Here is a 19,246-nt window from a genome sequence, read left to right on the forward strand (position 1 = left end):
TTCTCCCAACTTAAAACCAAGTTTGTCTCGACACAACGTTTTAAAACTTTTTCCAATTCATCAAGACATCTTTCAAAAGTTGACCCAAAAATAGAAAAGTCATCCATAAATACCTCAAGTGAATCCCCAACCATGTCCGAGAAAATACTCATCATACATCGTTGAAACATGGCCGGGGCATTACACTATCCAAATGGCATTCGCCTAAAGGCAAAAGTACCATATGGACATGTGAACATGGTTTTGTGTTGGTCATCAGGGTGAATTGCAATTTGATTATATCCCGAATACCCATCCAAAAAACAATAAAATTTTTGACCCGACAATTTTTCAATAATTTGGTCAATAAAAGGTAATGCAAAATGCTCTTTTTAAGTAGCCACATTTAACTTCCTATAATCGATGCACACTCGCCACCAGTTGACCGGTCGGGTGACGATTTGTTCACCACTTTCATCTTTTATTACCTGGATGCTGGCTTTCTTTGGAACTACCTGTGTTGGACTCACCCATGCCCTGTCTGAAATGGGATAAATTATTCCCGCATCCAACCACTTGATGACTTCCTTTTTCACCACCTCTCGCAAGTTGGGATTCAACCTTCTTTGAGTTTCCCGAGTAGGCTTCGCATCATCCGTGGTGATAATTTTGTGCATGACTATAGATGGACTAATACCTTTCAAATCGGCTATAGTCCACCCAATCACCGCCTTTTGAGCCTTCAACACTTTCAACAACCCTTCTTCTCGAGCATCTTTCAAATTAGAGGCAATGATAACCGGCAGTGTCTCACCTTCTCCCAAAAATGCATACTTGAGATGACTTGGCAATTCGTTTAATTCCACCTTGGGCGGACAAATCAATGAAGGTTTAGTATTTGAATTAATTTCTGTTGGTAGACTTTCAACCTGATGAGTCCACAGTGGTCTTCCTTCTTGCAATGCCAATGCATCTTGCTTCATTTCCTCCAAACCCAATGCACAAATGTGAACCTGTTTAGAATCATCACAAACAAAAACATCCAACATACCTTCTTCATACTCGTGTGGTACACACCCATTTATAATATCTGCCATAAAACATTCTTCACTAGCCAATGAATTAGAAATATTAGTAAACACATTTAAACGCATTTTTCTATTTCCAAAGGCCATATCAATTGTACCATACCGGCAATCAATAATAGCATGAGCAGTGTTTAAAAATGGTCGACCTAATATGATGTTTTGTTGTTATGTAGGGTCAACCGACGAGTAATCCAAAACCAAAAAGTCAACAGGATAATAAAATTGCTCTACTTTTACAATAACATCCCGCACAATCCCCTAAGGAAGTTTATGAGACAAATCAGCCAATACAACTGTGGCCTCAACTCGTTTAAGTGGACCAAAATCGTATTGATCATACAAACCCCCCGGTAGGATACTCACACCCGCTCCAAGATCCAATAGTGCCCGTGACATTTGAAAGTCACCCACTTGAATGTTAATCAAGGGCGCTCCCGGGTCTTGAATCTTAGGTGGGAGGTCACCTTTAAGAATTGCACTCACTCGTTCAGTTAAGTCAACTCGTTTAGGAACCTTTTGTTATCTTTTATGAGTACACAATTCTTTTAAAAACTTAGCGTATGCAGCACCTGTTTTATTGCCTCAAGTAGAGGAAGATTAACTTTAAACTGCTTGAACACCTCCCACATCTCCTCCTTTTGAGGACCCCGTTTTAAAATCACGTTTTTCTTACCCAGATCAATCAAAGCTGAAGGAAATGGGATTGGTACCTCTTCCACTTCCTTGCTTTTGTAGTTTAAAAATTCATTTGACCCGAATCTTTGTTTGAAAACCTGGATGGTTTAGGGGGTAGAATGGGTGAAGATTGTTCATCTTCACTATCTACTCCCATCACATCCTCTACCAAACCTTCGACTAATTCCGGTGTGGTATTGATTTTAAACTCCTTACCACTTATTAAAACACTTACCTGATTAATCGGCACATTGCGAGAAGTAGTATGAGTAGGGTTCACCTTGGTGTCACTCGAGAGTTGACCTTTGTTCTTCTTCAAGTTGGACACCTTTGTTGCAAGTTGGCCCATTTGAGTTGTTAATGATTGAACAACCTTGTCATGAAATTCATCCTTTTGGACACGAGCTTCATCCAACTGATTCCTCTTCTGCATCTCTTGCTGCATCATCTTTAACATGTCCATCACTTCATTCCCACTTGATGAACTTTGACCCGAAGACCCACTTTGACTACCACCCGGTTGCTGAATTTGACCTTGATTTCCTTGGTTGTTCCCACTTTGAGCGTTTCCTTGATTGAAGTATTGTTGATGAGGAATAAAGTGGGTTAATTTGGATGATTTCTCAACCCGGGGTGGTAGGTGTTTGAGTTCATGTTGTAATTCAGATTACCACCTCCTTGTCCTTGAATTGCATTCACTTCTTCAACTTGCACTTCCACACCTGGACACATATCACTTGCATGCCTCAACCCATTACAACTCGTGCACACATCATACGCTTGATTAGAAACTTGAGGAGCTTCATTGTTAACAACATGCACTTGTGGTCTTCCAATTGCCGGCCTTGCTCTTCTTGCGGTTTGAGCTTTTCTCTTTGATGTGACCGACATTTGCTCTAAGAATGCCCAATCATCTTGTTCATAATTGGTACCAAATGTACCATTTGTGATTGACATTAAATCCCTCTCATATTCCGTATTCAACCCCTCATGAAAAGCATTCAACAACTCCCAAAGAGCAATACCATGATGAGGACAATTCTTGATCATCATTTTGAATCGCCCAAATGCTTCATGAAACATTTCACCCGATTGTTGTTGGAAACTTCTCAAACTTCGTCTTGCATCATTGGTCTTTTGAGTCATGTAGAATTCTTTGAAGAACTTTTGTTGCATCTCAACCCAAGGATAAATTGATGCGAAAGGCAATGTGTAAAACCATCACTTCGCCTTATCTTCTAACGAAAATTGAAACAAAACCAACTTAACCTCATCCGGTGAAAACCTTGACCCCGATTGTGTTGCAAATAGAATCATATGCCTCCAAGTGAAAATAAGGTTCTTCTGTGTAACACCCGTTAATTTCCGGTTTAAAAGAATTAAAGCCTGTAAAGTATGTATAATTCTTGGGGTTTAACCGACCTTTCTCAGAAGCCCTCTCGCCATCCCGGTACGTTATAACATTTAACTTTTCAACCAAAATGTTAATTATTTATAATTGGAGGGACTATATGTGAAAAATGTTTATAACATAAACAAACCAAACCCTAACCCCTATACCCTATTCCGATCGGCAGCCTCTCAGCCCCCCCCACTGCGATTTTTCTTTTTCCGGCCAGGTCGTGAGCGTAAAACATCAATTAAAGGTTATTCTAACGTCAATACAAGTCTTTTTCACCATTTAACCAGTTATTGAACACGTTAGGGTTGAGTTTTGATGATAACAGTTTGCTGACAGATTCGTATACTTTTATTGTAGGGTCTGTAACGCGATGATAGTCCATTGTTTTTGATCGATTCTTGATTCCATCATGTTCTACTTTGAGTTTAGTTTCCAGAAAGATATAATATGTAATTTTTGGACGAGATTTGAATGGTTTTTATGAATTTATAAAATCGAGTGTCAAAGCTAATACGGGATGACGGACTCTAGTCTGTCTTCCCGATATCATAACTCTTTTTCAAAAAGTCCAAATTAGTTGGTTCCACTTCTGGAACTTAATATTTTGAGTTAAGAATCAAAAACAATTGGAATTGTTTAATTTAGTTTGGTAATGAATTTTATAAAAATAAAACCATTTTGTTGCGCACTGAAATAACTCCACGTATCTTGCTGTGTTGGAGGAATTTTTATAATTTTTGTTTCCACTATAAAAATATAATAAAAATATTTTTATAAACCTAAGACATTTATTAAATTCTGGTAAAAATTTAATAATTTATTTCAAAGGTTATCCTATATAATTAAATGAATCTTCGCATGCTAAAATCTGCACGTTTTACTTGTTATTGATCGATAGGTTCGTTTTAGGCTTAACCGGTGGATGTTCAATTGTGTTCTTGTCGAGGATATTTGAAGTGACTTTTTGCACTACAATCTTCCTAGGTATGTCCCGTATATCATACCTAAAAATCATGTTCATTGGTGTTCGTTAGATTGGTCAACTAGTTGTAGCTTGATTGTTAGTGTTCGGTTGACTAGAATTGTAGTTTGTTGCGTTTAACGCGAGGGTAGAAGTGATTAACGACCAATTGAGCTCAGGGGAACTTGGTTTGATGTACGGACTGTTGAAAAATCATTTTTATAAGTTATGGGGCTGAATTGGTTGTCGGTTACTCCAACGGGTCGGTACAACGCGCAATTGCGTTTATTGAGTAGTTGGTGCGTTGTACTTGCGAGTTACCGACCCATTTGACTCGTGTAGCGTCGTGTGGACTTTTTGGCTATGATTTTATCATAATGGATCCACACGGGGCTGAGTTGGATGTTAACGGCCTAAACGACTCTTAAACGCGCGTATTGGTATCACCTAGTGCTTCCGGGGGTAATTTGGGAATTCTATATTCCCGGGAGTATCTAAGGGTCGTATTGGTGAATGTGAAGCCTCGGGGGCTGTTGTGATTTAGTTTGATGAGGTCGAGGCTTTAGGTGACCCGAACCCCGTTAGAACGTCTCGTAGGATAAACGAGTCGTCTTGATGTCGTTAGTATTGATTGAATGTAAACCGGAAGGCGTTTGAATCTTGGGATTATTTAAAGATTCTCTAGCTCGTAGTGAATCTGTGTCTCATGTCAGGTGAGTTCATGATGCCCCTTTTAACTCTTTTAAGTTTTGGGCTAGCATGCACACCTAAATGATTTTTCTTGATGAAACGTTTAAACTATTTTATATAGGCTTGCTAGTATATAGTTGGCCTTGGGATGTTATAGTATGTATATATATATATATATTATTGTATGGCCAATATTTGGTGATGTTGTAGTCGTTATCGACTACTGATGTTACGTATGCCTACTTTGTGTTTGCATACGTTGATGAGATGTTTCGTGTTTGGGTTGTACGTTTGCTCGACCCTGATGTTATTTGTTGGATGTTATATATATATATATTTATATATATAGGGATGCACTTATAAAGATGTTTATATGTAGGTTTGTATATGTATATATACATAAGGATGATTATTTATCGAAGATGATGGCATAACTGATATATCCCTTTTATAGTTTAAAACCTTTGGGAATGACTATTATGATTATTAATATTGATGTTATTTATTAAAACTTGAACTCACTCAGCTCAAGCCGACTTTGTGTACATGTTAGTGTGAGTTTCAGGTTAGGAGGTGGATGCATTGCCGCTTGGACGTGCACGAAGCTACTTGGACGGTGGAGAGCATACTTAGTCGGATGTTTCAATAATAATAAACGTTTTCTTTTTAACATTTATTTAAATACATTTAAATTGGTTTTGGGAACTTATTTTATTATTTATGTTTTCCGCTGAATTATACTCTGAATTGGTTATTTTAATGAAATGAATCATTTTTAAGTTTAAATATTTTTATAAGTGTTTTGAATGAATACCAACTGTGGGGTTCCCGGGGTTTGGGGCCTTACATTCCGTTGCTAGACCCTTATACTTTGGTAAACTTTGGAGCGCATTGGTTCTATCCTTAAACGCTCTTCCTTGTTGGTTTTGAGGAATAACCACTAAGATGGGTTATTGGTGATGACCGGTTTAAAATGAGCTTTAATTACCCTAACCATCTTTCTTGCATGCCTTCTTGGTACCCTAAATGGTACTCTTGGTTGGCCCATTTGTCTATACATAGGTCTTGGTTGTGCATATGGTTGAAATTGTGGTTAGGGTATTGGTTGTTGAGGTTGTTGATATGGAGGTTGTTGAGGAACTTGTTGCAATGGTTGTGGTTGTTGCAGTTGTTCTTGATTAACATATGACCCACCCCATTATTGCAACGTTTGTTGCGGTCGTTGTTTGGGTGCATAACCAAATTTACCTTGAACCCTCAATTGATTCCCGTCAACTCTACTTGAATATCCCTCTTCATACTTTTCATACACTTCATTGTTATCACCATAACGTGGCCCACCTAACGAATGCGGGCCTGACCTAAGACCCGGTGAAGTATGGATTATGGGTGGGTTTTGCGGTAATGTATATGGCTGATTATAAAGTGGATTTTTGTTGAGATTGGAAAGGTGATTGTTGTGGAGAGTTTGATGATTGTACTTGAATAGGCATAAAGTTGTTTAAAGGTGGAAGGTTAGATGGTGCTTGAAAACTAAACACGGTTGAGGTAGGCTCACTCGTAGGACTTGTAATGGTAATGGGTTCGGTGGATGGAGGATTTTCTAGATTGATGGGTGGCAGCATTGGTGGTAAAGATTGACCGGAAGCCATGAATGTTGTGTCAGTTGTTCGACTTTGTGTGCTAGGGGACTCAATAATCTTATTCTCCCGTTGAAGAATTCGATTCTGACGGAAAGTTCATTCAATTTCAGGATTAAAAGCTAACGGTGGTGAAGACCGAGAGCTTCGCGTATGCATATACCTGTAAGTACCTGCACACTAACACAACCCGCGTAAAACTGACAATAACATATAAACAAAAAACACAAAAGTTAACACACGTTGTGCACTACTCCTTGGGAACGGCGCCAAAATTTGACGTGAGGTCGAAGACTCACTCAAATTTAAACCAAATACAACTAAATAGATAGTGGTAAATAGGTATCGAACAGGAATATGTGTTAATAAAGTAGCTTAACAATTAAACTAATATAAAAATAAATGACAAAAAGTAATCTTCAAGTTGATTTTGATTTGATTTTAAGAACTAAATAAACTACACAAAAGTTGTAAACGATTGATTAAACAAGCTTTCTTCTTGGGGTTTAGGTTATTACTCAACACTTTTGTTAACATTCAATGGATAAACAATACTAACTTGGTTTTGTGTAAATGCAATTGTTTGTGATTCATCAAGAACTAAGTACTCGGTTTCCTAGAACGGGAGGTTGTTACTTAACAATCAATCATTACTATTAACCCTAATTCTTTCCACTAAATCTCAATTGTCAACGACACCAAGAACGTGTGGTTCAAAACTAGGTTTAAATGATATAGACAAGTTACAAACAATCACATAAATATCATGATTATACTAACATAAACAATTAGACAATCAATCCAAATTCAAAAACAAATAACATAAAGTGTCTTGTACTTAACATTACATCCTAAAAGGAATACCACAAGATTAGCCACACATGGTTAGCATCATCGATTCAATGTTTAATCTAAAGCAATCAAAGATTATAGTGATAATATTCGATTAGAAGCACCCAAAAACTTGTTCTAAAGCACCCAAATCACCCAAAACAATTGTCTAGAACGGCCTACTCTGAAAGGCATGTCAAAAGGCAATTAGAAACATCTTTTGTGAGTAGTAACCGTCACTAGCGCGCAGGGTCTACCGTAAGCACATACGGTGGCTATAAAACCATTACGATGAAAAATGTCTATTTACGGCAGGCTTCTTACGGTGGTCCCTACCGTAGATTACGGTGGCTACTGTAAGCTACGGTAGCCTCAGCTCCAACTCCCTCTTTCTTCTTTGATTTGTTGACAGTTATCTCCCAATCTCGAATCACTTGCTCCTCTCCATCTGAACATACTCTAGCACTCTTTTCTTCTCATTTGTACCTGCATTCACACAACATAGTGTAGTGATCCAAATCCTTTAAATTATACATAAACACCCATGTTTTAATTAGAATTACTACACTTATAGGTGACTCTACAATCCACCCGTCACATTCTCACACGTAAACGTTGCTTGCCCTCAAGCAACTCAATCAATCTCTTTCATATATATATATATATATATATTCTTTTAAGCTCAATAAACACTCTCTTTCACAAGGTTTCGGTCAAGGTCCAAGATCATATCCCATTCTTTGTATTTCATATAAACTATGGCCATACTTCACAATTTCCAAACAATCAAACAATGAAGTCTCTAGCCAAACCTAACATGTGTTTTTAATTTATCTCATGCAACATCCCATACACAATGACATTTCAATTTGGTGGCTTAATCACAATTACCAAAATACGGACACATGTGCAATCCTACCATAATAAGCTCATACAAATGAATTGTTTGCTTGTCGGGGGCTTGAAGTTCTATAGTTTTCTTATTGCAAATGATACGGGCATGGTTATCAGATAACTAGTCCATACCTAGAATTATAATAAAGCCAGCTATTGTCATGGGTAATAATTGTACAGGTATGACATAACCTGCTAACAGGATCTTTCCGTTTTCTAAGGTTTCAGAAATTTTAACTACCTCACCACTGGCCGTCTCGACATTTATAGTTTTATTTAATTTCCTTAAAGGTTCGTTTAATAGACTATAAAATTTATAATCTATAAAACTTTGATTTGCACCTGAATCAAATAAAACTCTAACATAAATGTTATTAATTAAGAATGTACTGGTGATGGTGTCTGGTATTGGGACCAGGATTCTTGATCCTTGTGGATAAGCTATTCTTGGTGACTGTTTCCAGGAATAAGGATCCTTTATGGATAAAGGATCCTCAACAGCTGAAGACTTGGTCAAAGCATTAAAGATTGTAGACGTTGGAAGGAGTTACAACTCGTTTATACAAGTCATAACCGCTCCATTATTCTCGCAAGGACAATTAATGCTCTTTATGGATAGTTATTATTTAATTATTCTTCTTGTAACTATATATATGAGCTGATTATATCACATAACACACACAACACATAGCATACAGAGAATCATACTAGCAAACACTTTGTACTCACGATCAACTCCTATTCTCACCTATTGTAATATTTTCAAGTTCAATATAATCGGTAGTGATAGTTTTCACTACCTGAGGTTTTTATGCCGGCGGTATACTAGTTACCAAGGGTTTTTCCTCGTATAAATCTCGGTGTTCATCTTTTGATATAGTCACTTTGATCATATTTGGCATACAAGCATCAATCATCACATACGAATTTGGTTACTTGATCCTTAGACCGATTTTTGACCAAAACAGTTTGGCACCCACCATGGGGCATTGGTGCTTTAATCCCAAAAATTCTTACCTTTATTCAATCCCTACACTCAAAGTTATCACTCAATGGCCTCTCAAGGAAAAGCTGTTTCTACAACCGTTGCATCAAGTGTTACGGCTCAAGTATCTTTGCCACCACTACCTATCTCTATGAAGCCACAAAAGCCCATAACTGTTGCTCAGAAGAAGGAGACTGTAGTTTTCTCCGGGTCAAAATCCACTACTGTTTCCCAAACAATGACTGCTAACAATGACGTTTCTATTTTATGTGCACAGATGAAAAACTATATGGAGCAGTAGAACAAGACCAACCAGAGGATCCTTCATGAGATTGAGGAAATCAAGAGAACTAGGAAGACTACTGAAGACGCAAGTCCCATCATCCCGAAAATACTTGACTTCAGCACTCCAAATTTTCCTGGTCAAAGGTGCCCAGCATCCTCTTATCCTCAATAGGGATCCTCGGATTTCTTCCAGAAAGGATACTCTACCCAGTATTCGCAAGGATCATCTATCCTTCAACAAGGATCCTCAAGTCAGCACTTAAGATCCTCCAGCCACCATTCGCAAGGATCCTCCGCCTTCCCATCTGGACCCTCAGATTTCCTCAAGGACCTTCTACTCACCAGCCTCATGGATATTCTGTCTATCAAACAGGATCCTTGGGCTTCCAGACAGAATCCATCGTCCATCAACATCCAGAATCCTACTATCTTTACGGGAAAGAACCTTTGAAGGAACCACGATTAAGGCCACTTGAGGTCCACGAAGGGGACTTCATACCTATGCAAACCACTACTCCTGTTGGACCAACTCTTGACGTTGAAAAAATGTACCCCAGACACAGCTATGGGGGGAGATCTTTTGATCACACAAGAGGTAACACTTACAATAATTTATCTTTTGGTACTAATCATGGTGGTATGCAGGATACAGGAATCAATCAAAGTACAGCCCGTGAGTTACAGAAGCTCAAGGATATGATATCCAGTGTACCAGGAGTCATCAAACCTATCCCCGAGTTATCAGCAGAAAGCCATAACATACCTAGATTCGCTCCACCAATTTGTGATGCTAAGATACCAAAGCGCTTCACCGCCCCTAGTATGAAGTTATATGATGGATCCACTGATCCTGAGGAATATGTAGCCTTATACCGGGAGAGGATGGAAATCAACCCAATCCCAGAAAGGCTGAAAGAGGCTTGCTTATGCAAAGGCTTCGGCTCAACGCTCACAGGATCTGCTCTCAAATGGCTGCTAAGTGTTTCTCCTTATTCAATTACCTCTTTCTCTCATTTAATCAATTTTTTTAATAGTCAATTTTCATGCAGTAGATCCTTTGAAAAATTAACTAGTGATTTATATAAAGTTTTCCAACCTCGTGGGGAATCCCTTAGACAGTTCCTTACTAGGTTTGGAAGAGAGGCCTTGGAAATTTCAAATCTAGATGTCCCAACATTTGTTGAGGCATTCAAAATGGGATTACAGAAGGACTCTCCATTTTACCAAGATCTTGTTATGACCCCTTGTAGGAACTTAGATGAAGTCCGAAACAAAGCTTTAAGATTCATCAGGTTAGAGGAGGATCAAAGAATCAAAGATCAACTGAATACTCCTGAAAAGAGTGAAACTCAAGTCAAGAAACAAGGATCCTACTTCAGGAATAACGACTTCAAACCATACTCCAAACCAAATGGCCAGAAGATCAACGCTGTGGAAGATGAAAAGGACGATGAAGATTGCCCAAGGATATCTGATTACTACTTCTCTGCAGATATAGGAGGAGTAATGCTTGCTGTTAGGAGCTTGGGTGACAAAGCGAGATGGCCGAGGAAGAATGAGAAGGCGCCTCCTCCCAAAGACAAATCCAAATGGTGCGCTTTCCACGAAGATTTCGGCCACATGACAGAAGACTGTATCGCCTTGAGAAGGGAGATCGGCTACCTCCTCAGCAAAGGCTACCTCAAGGAGCTGTTCGGAAGAAAGAAGTCAAGGACCTAGGATCCTGAGCCAGTCCCAGAAAAGGCTGCTCCACCTCCTCCGGATGCTCAAGTTATCAATGTAATCTTTGGAGGTTCTGACATATGCGAAACTTCGTATTCTGCTACGAAAAAACGTGCCAAAGAAAGCAAATTGGAGAATGGTGAAAGGCCGATCAGGACTTCTACAACGGTCGAGCAAAAAGTCATCTCTTTTGATGAGGATGATCGGATCACCGTACAGGATCCTCATCACGACGGTTAGTCATTACTCTGTTTATTTCCAACCATTATGTTCGCAGGATCCTCATTGATGGCGGGAGTTCAGTCAACATTATACAATTAGAAGTGCGCAGAAAAATGAATATTCCAGAATTGGAAATCGTCCCGAGATCCTCAGTTCTTGTAGGATTCAGTGGAGAAACTAAGAATACATTGGGGGACATCAAACTCCCCATATATATAGAGGGAGTAAATTCTATTCAAAAATTTTGTGTTATCGATACTTTGTCTTGTTACAATGTTATTCTTGGAAGGCCTTGGATACACGAAATAAAGGTGGCTCCCTCTACTTACCACCAATGTGTGAAGCTACCTACCCCATGGGGAACAGCGAAGATAGAAAGCGACCAGCAAGATGCTAAGGATTGCTATACCTCTTCCATGAAGCCTACAAAAAAGCTAAGGGAAGCATAGCAATTACAGAATGCAAGAAGAAACGTTATGGAGACTAGGGAACAAGATTCTAAGGAAGTGGTCTTGCACCCAGAGGATCCTGACAGCAAAGTACTAATCGGAGTTGAGATACAAGAATCCATCGAGAAGGATCTAGTATCCTTCTTACAACGAAGAGACACAATCAAGTCACAGGCCCTAGCAGACTTTGTGGCTGTTTTCAGTAGTGACATAGAGGAACAAGCCTATCTTGAAGTTCAACAGCTTGAAGAAACCAAGGATCCTTGAACACTCTTCACTGATGGAGCCTCAAACGTTAAAGGAACAGGATTGGGAATACTACTAAAATCGCCACAGGGGGACATACTACCCCACTCAATAGCTTGTGAGTTCCATGCCACTAACAATGAAGCAGAATACGAGGCATTCATTGCAGGTTTACAACTAGCCAAAGGTATGAGAATTAGGTATCTTCAAATTTTTGTAGATTCATTATTAATTGCTAATCATTTTAATGGCTCATATGCAGTCAAAGGTGAAAAGTTAGTTAAATATTTAAATATAGTTAAGGATCTTGTAGGATCCTTCGATTATTTCAATATTACGCAGGTACCGAGAGAATAAAATGCCGGGGCTGATGCCTTAGCAAACCTAGCTTCTGCCTTGAAGCTCCCTAAGAGTACAAAAATTCCCATTATTCATGTCTTATCTCCGGCAATCAAGGAATACAAGGCATTGGAAGTAGAAGGGAAGATGCTCATAGATCCTGAGGATCATCCTCGGGATCATTCATCTTGGATCCTCTCAATAATGGCGTGCATCCAAAAGGGAAAAATCCCGGAAGGCGAAAACCCCAGGGCTTTCAAAGCCAAGGTATCACAATATGCTATTATACATGATATGCTATAGAAGAAATCCCTTGCAAGTCCATACTTAAAATGCATAAAAGAATCCGAGATCCGGGAAGTACTAAAGGATTTCCATGAAGGAGATTGTGGCAATCATACAGGGGGCAGAGCATTATTCTCCTGGATTCTAAGGACTGGATACTTCTGGCCTACTATGAAGAAAGATGCTATGGAATACTCATGGAAGTGCGATGCTTGTCAGAGGCATGGCAACATCCTACATCAGCCGGCAGAACCCTTATACCCCATTGTCTCGTCATGGCCATTCATGAAATGGGGAATGGATATAGTGGGCAAACTACCTACAGCTCCATGGGGGAAAGTCTTTATGTTAGCTATGACGGATTATTTCTCTAAATGGATTGAAGTTGAGGCATTTCCTCAAGTCAAGGAAAAGGAAGTTATATCCTTTATTTAGCGTAATATTATTACTAGATTTGGTATCCCTTCTGAAATTATTTGTGATAGTGGTTCCCAATTTATTGGGAAAAGAACTACAAACTTTTGTGACAGCTGGGGAATTAAGATGATTACTTCAACGCCAGTCCATCCACAAGCAAATGGCCAAGCAGAATCAAGCAACAAAATCATCATCAACAACTTGAAGAAGAAGCTTGGAATAAAGAAAGGAAAATGGGCTGAGGAACTACCCTACGTGCTTTGGGCAGATAGGAAAACTTCAAAGAATGCCAAAGGACAAACACCGTTCTCATTAGTCTTTGGAGCTGAAGCAGTGATCCCCACCGAAATGGTGTATCCAACAGCCAGAACAAGCATCCGTGATCCTCAGATAAATGAAGAAAGTCTTGCTCAAGATTTGGATACCGTGGAAGAACTTAGAGATCAAGCAAGGTTCAGGATGGCCGCCTACCAGCAGAAGATGGCCTATGCATACAACAAAAATATCAGAATCAGAAGATTTGAAGTTGGGGATTTAGTTCTTTGAAAGGCGTTCCAAAATACAACTAATCCTGCTGACGGAAAGTTAGCACCTAAATGGGAAGGTCTTTATTAATTGAAGCCAAAGCTGGAAAGGGGGCATTTCGTTTGATGAACATGCTCCCAAGAGCTTGGAATGTAATTCATCTAAAAAGATATTTCTACTGATCAGGATCTTGGATCCTAAAAAATTCTTCAGTCCATTACTTAGTAAAATTTTACCTTATGTCCATATAAATTATGTTAGATTTTTGTCATGTTGCAGAAATGCCGAGCAATAGGGCCCTCAAGTGGAAAAAACGGGTTGGCCAACTCTCTCCTAAGTTTAATCGGCCTTGTCACCAGGTTTATAAGGTCTTCACCTTATGCCATGAAATTAGGGTTTTGACACCCTCGCCTGGAGCGCACGATTATCCGGGTATGATTGGAGGCTGTGGGACCAGTACACTATATGTGGCTGACAATTTCATGGCTAAAAATCTTATCTTGGATCATACAAATTAAATGGTAGACGTATCATATGCACAAGTTAAGGTCAATGTCGGGTTAGGCTCGTCACTGTTTTTATTTGGGCCTGTCAGGCTCGTCACCATGTTTATTTGGGCCAACGCCAAGGATCGGCTCGTCGCCCGTATTGGGCTTGCCCTCACGTATCTATTGGGGTTGTCCCCACGTTTTATTGGGCTTGTCCCCACCTTTTATTGGGCTTGTCCCCACGTATCTAATTGGGCTTGTTCCCACGTTTTATTGGGCTTGTCCCAACGTTTTATTGGGCTTGTCCCCACGTATCTATTGGGCTTATCCCCACGTTTTATTAGGCTTGTCCCCACGTTTCTTTGGGCTTGTCCCCACATTTTATTGGGCTTGTCCCCGAGATAGTTGGATCAAGATCCAACTTTTCTAATTATTCTGTTCTCTTTTGGTTACTTATTTTAACAGGTAAGCAATTCAAGAAGTACAATAAGGATTCAAGATCCTCTATCCTAGCAACACAGAAGACAAAACGGAAATCAAAAGAGTTATATTATCAAGTAGCAAACCAAAAGTTGACCCGGGCTTCTTCAGCAACAGGTGGACCATCCACCTGGGTCAAGCCTTTACAAGATTATCGTATGTCTATGTAGAAATTAAAAGCAACATCCTTGATCTCCACATATCGTCGGAATAATGTTTTTAATCTGGAATGAAGAATGGTTATAATGAGCCTTAATGCTATAACCTAGGGATAATAATGAGTCAGCAGGCAATGGTCACATCATTTTCTCTCCAACGGTTGCGATTCGAATTCTCGGGATAAACATGACAGCTATTATCCATTCACATCTATCATGTTTGGGGGCAATTGTTGGGACCAGGATTCTTGATCCTTGTGGATAAGCTATTCTTGGCGACTGTTTCCAGGAATAAGGATCCTTTATGGATAAAGGATCCTCAACAGCTGAAGACTTGGTCAAAGCATTAAAGATTGTAGACGTTGGAAGGAGTTACAACTCGTTTATACAAGTCATAACCGCTCCAATATTCTCGCAAGGACAATAAATGCTCTTTATGGCTAGTTATTATTTAATTATTCTTCTTGTAACTATATATATGAGCTGATGATATCACATAACACACACAACACATAGCATACAGAGAATCATACTAGCAAACACTTTGTACTCACGATCAACTCCTATTCTCACCTATTGTAATATTTTCCAGTTCAATATAATCGGTAGTGATAGTTTTCATTACCCGAGGTTTTTATGCCTGCGGTATACTAGTTACCAAGGGCTTTTCCTCGTATAAATCTCGGTGTTCATCTTTTGATATAGTCACTTTGATCATATTTGTCATACAAGCATCAATTCTCACATACGAATTTGGTTACTTGATCCTTAGATCGATTTTTGACCAAAACATCCGGTATGTCTGCAGCCTTTTTGGTGTCGAGTGCAAAGACTTGAGCATTCCCCTTCTTCCTATCATTCTCGGTGCCACTTCCTCCAACACCTCCATCAGCAACATTTCTCTTCGGGCATCCAAAACTGAGATGCCCCGTTTCCTTGCAATTAAAGTAAGTCATTGTTTTCTTCCAGCAATCAACTGTAACATCCCTGGCTTATTGCATGAATCACAAACTGCAGATGTAGAAACTGCAAATCGGCATTTACCCAGATGATGCCTCTTACAGATCTTGCATAATGGATATTTAGAGGTAAAACCTCCCATCCTTCTATCAACTTCCTTACCCTTGAAACGGGTATTTCCTTTTCCCTTCTTGTCATTTGTGGTATCTCCCCTTTTTATCTTCTTTTTTGTTTCGGATAAGTCTATTCATCAAGTAACCAACTAGTTTGTAGGTTCCCCGGACGGATCACACGAGATATCCCGATATACACAGGTGCGGAATCCCTGTGTAGATCGTTACGGACGTAGAATATAAGCTTACGAACACACGAACACGATATGAACCAAACACATGTTATATTGATAACTCAAACCGTGTTACTTACAGACTCTCGATCACACGTCAATAGACTCACTGAAATACACGTAAACTGAACTACTCGATCAATCAATCAACGTAAACAGTAAACTATATAAATACATGACAACTTCGCCTCAGGCGAAGTTGTCCTTAACTTCGCTCGTTCAACAAGTTCGCCTAGGCGAACTTGTCAACAACTTCGCTTGGTTAACAAGTTCGCCTAAGCGAACTTGTCAACAACTTCGCTTCTAAACAAACAATTACATAAACAATATTACAGACTCGATTACAGACATTAGACATATGAACTACTGACATCTATGTACCAACAGACTCCCCCTTGGCAGTAGCTTCATATCTTGATCTTTCAGCTCTTGTCTCGTAATCCTGTATCTTCACGCGTGCACTCCTTCTCTAACACATACCGTCACAACTCGTTGATACTTTCTTGCTTCATCCTTCCAAGCTGGAATATAAAAGATCTTTTTCTCGTTGAGCATCTTCAGATCAGCTTGCGATAAGTTTACAAGATGCATCGGATCGTAAACTCTAAGAATCTCTTGTTCATCCTCATCTTCCATCACAGCTTCAGCAGTCTGGCAATCAACGTACCACCATTTTAGATTCTTCAACACATCTTGAGGCATATTCTTCATTGGAACCTCCTTGATGCATCGGATCGGTTTGTACTTCATCACCATCCATGGCTTGCCATCTGCTCTCAACCCCCTTTCTGTATCCTCCACGAGCTTTCCCTTCTGTGGCTTTAATAGTTCAAACTTCTTTTCTTTTATGCCTTCTTTCCACACAATCTTCTCAATCATTCTTGCCATATTGTTGTCACTTCTATTTATCAGGCCCAACCTGGCCAAATCCTTCACCTCGCATTCTGGCAACGTATTGAGAGATCTCAACATTCTCTTGAAGTATTGAATACCATCATAACGCTTCACCACAAACAGCTTTATCTGTTCATCATATATCCAACAGATAATTCCTTTCTTCGACTCAGCATAGCCTTTGATGTTATAACTTTTCTTGAACATGGCTGGAACAGCAGGCTTCTTGGTCTTAATAAACCAATGAGCACAGCCTTCCTTCCACCTAGGCTGCTCCTCCCACTCAGTCTCATCCATCTCAGCACCCATGTCGGCTTTCTCTACATCAGGGATCTCGTGTTCAACTCCTTCTTCTACTATCTCCCCCTCTTCTATTCCATCTTCAATCACAATCTGCTCACCGATCTTTTCAATCACATCACTCGGCAGCACATCTTCATCAAACAGCACATCGTCGCTGAACATATCATCATCAAGCTCCTTCAGCGCATCAATCACATCATCTTCAACTAACACCACATCATCACCAGAACCACCAGCCACGTCGGTAGACTCCCCCTCAGCTGTGGAAGTACCAAGAGCTTGAGAAGTTCTTGGCAGCTCACCACCTGCATCTTTCGATGCATTGGGATCATCGTCACGGTCATTTCTCTTCTTCGTTCTGAGCTCGTCGCCCTTACAGCTCATCTCCCCCTGAGATGCCAAGAACACCTTCAAGGCATCTATAACTTTCCCATGCTCAACCAGGAGGGATTCCTGTAGTTGATTTGCTTCCACTAGGCTTTGAATAGTCTTCGACTGCTCTGCCACGATCCGCTCTAGTGAAGCTATTCTTTCTAAATCTGAAGTAGGCGAAGGCGAGACACCAGAAGCAGGCGTAACCGCAGGTGGTACCATACCTGATAACCCTGCAGCAGTAACGACCGTTGACTCCACAAAACGTGCAGCTACCACCGACTGAGTAAGCGTTGGCGGTGGTAGAGACACGATCTCCGGAATCGACGTCTGGATGGTAGTGGTGGATGGAATGCCAGCCGTTGATGTAGCCACTACGGGAACATCCGCAGCGCTTGTACTTGTCACCTGTACAGAAGAAAGAACAATGGACATACCAGACAGTGCGGCCGGAGCAAATCGTACAGTCCTTGAAGTCTCTCCAGCTCCCATGCAAGCACCTGTCCTCTCCCGTCTTGATCTTCTAATCAGCTTATGTATGTCTTCTTCTTCCTCCGACTCATCATCATCCTCCGTTCTCTTCCTCTTCCCAATCGTTCTCTCTCTAGACACCATCAACCGTCTCCCCTCATTCATAATCTCATCCAAATCGGAGTCAGCCATCGACGTAGCTGCTCTAGTCATACTCACACCCAAACTTTGTGCAGCCGAGACCTGCACCTCTTCCACATGATCCATATCAAAATAGCCTTGACCTCCAAAAACAGCGTCAAGGTTTATATCCTCAGCAGTTGATACAACAGGCACAGCAGGAGCAGGAACAGCTTGAGTTGCTCTTGCCTGTCGCGGTTGAGGATCTCTGAACTCGTCCCCGCCAGCAGGAACATACTCTGGGTTGATTAAAAACCCAAACAGTGGAGTATGCCTGGGACGACGTTCAGGGTTGCTCCTCGCACTCGACGTGCGGCATTGAGCAAAGATACGTTTGCTCACTGATTCGACGTATCTGATCGGGCGTCTCTGAGGTAGACTCGGAGCCACATGGTTCAATATCATTTGAATAAAACGTGGGTACATAATGAACCGCTCCCGAGACATCGCCCGTCTTTGTCTATCAATCTCGTAGAAGACCATTTGACTGAAGCTATAACGCTTGTTATAGGTCAGTGCAGTCATGGCAGACTGCATGGTCGCACCCATACCATCAGTGCCCGCCTTCCTCCCAGACATGCAAACGATCATAACGTGCATGAGGAAGCGCCACTGATCTAGAAGGAAACCCTTCCTCCTCTGGGTATCTCCTAATGGACCAGAGTAGCCCATTCGGAGAAACGCTCCATCACGGAAAGGAGCGAAAAACTCAGTTGGATCGTCTCGTGTCTCTTCTCCAAACCGTAGCGCCACCCGGATCTGTTCAGAATTGAACTGAACTTCTTGATTGTTCACCGTTGCTCTCATGACCGGGGGATCCACACGGCAGTCGTATTCGACCGTCTGCCAGAAGTCTTCGATATTCGGCAGAGATATCGGCAAAGTGTTGGTGATCGCGTGAAAGATCCTCGAGCGCAGGAGGAAAGTGATAATCTCGCGATAGTCGTCCACACCGCTCG

At 40.5% G+C, this 19,246-nt stretch overlaps 1 protein-coding gene and 1 pseudogene across 1 annotated transcript; both read left to right on the forward strand.

Moving 5' to 3' along the window:
• The first annotated feature begins 2,763 nt into the window (after positions 1-2,763).
• On the forward strand, positions 2,764-2,864 carry LOC143627389 (small nucleolar RNA R71; annotated as a pseudogene).
• A 7,131-nt stretch (positions 2,865-9,995) lies between these two features.
• LOC143627388 (uncharacterized) lies at positions 9,996-11,149 on the forward strand. Its single transcript, XM_077097224.1, has 3 exons — positions 9,996-10,025; positions 10,076-10,409; positions 10,518-11,149. Exons 1-3 carry the CDS (start codon positions 9,996-9,998, stop codon positions 11,147-11,149), a joined length of 996 nt encoding a protein of 331 aa, XP_076953339.1.
• The last annotated feature ends 8,097 nt before the right edge of the window (positions 11,150-19,246 follow it).

The sequence above is a fragment of the Bidens hawaiensis genome, unplaced genomic scaffold (genome assembly GCF_021521415.1).
Source record: "Bidens hawaiensis isolate Kalapana, Puna unplaced genomic scaffold, B.hawaiensis_p1.1 tig00004664_1, whole genome shotgun sequence".
NCBI lineage: Eukaryota > Viridiplantae > Streptophyta > Magnoliopsida > Asterales > Asteraceae > Bidens > Bidens hawaiensis.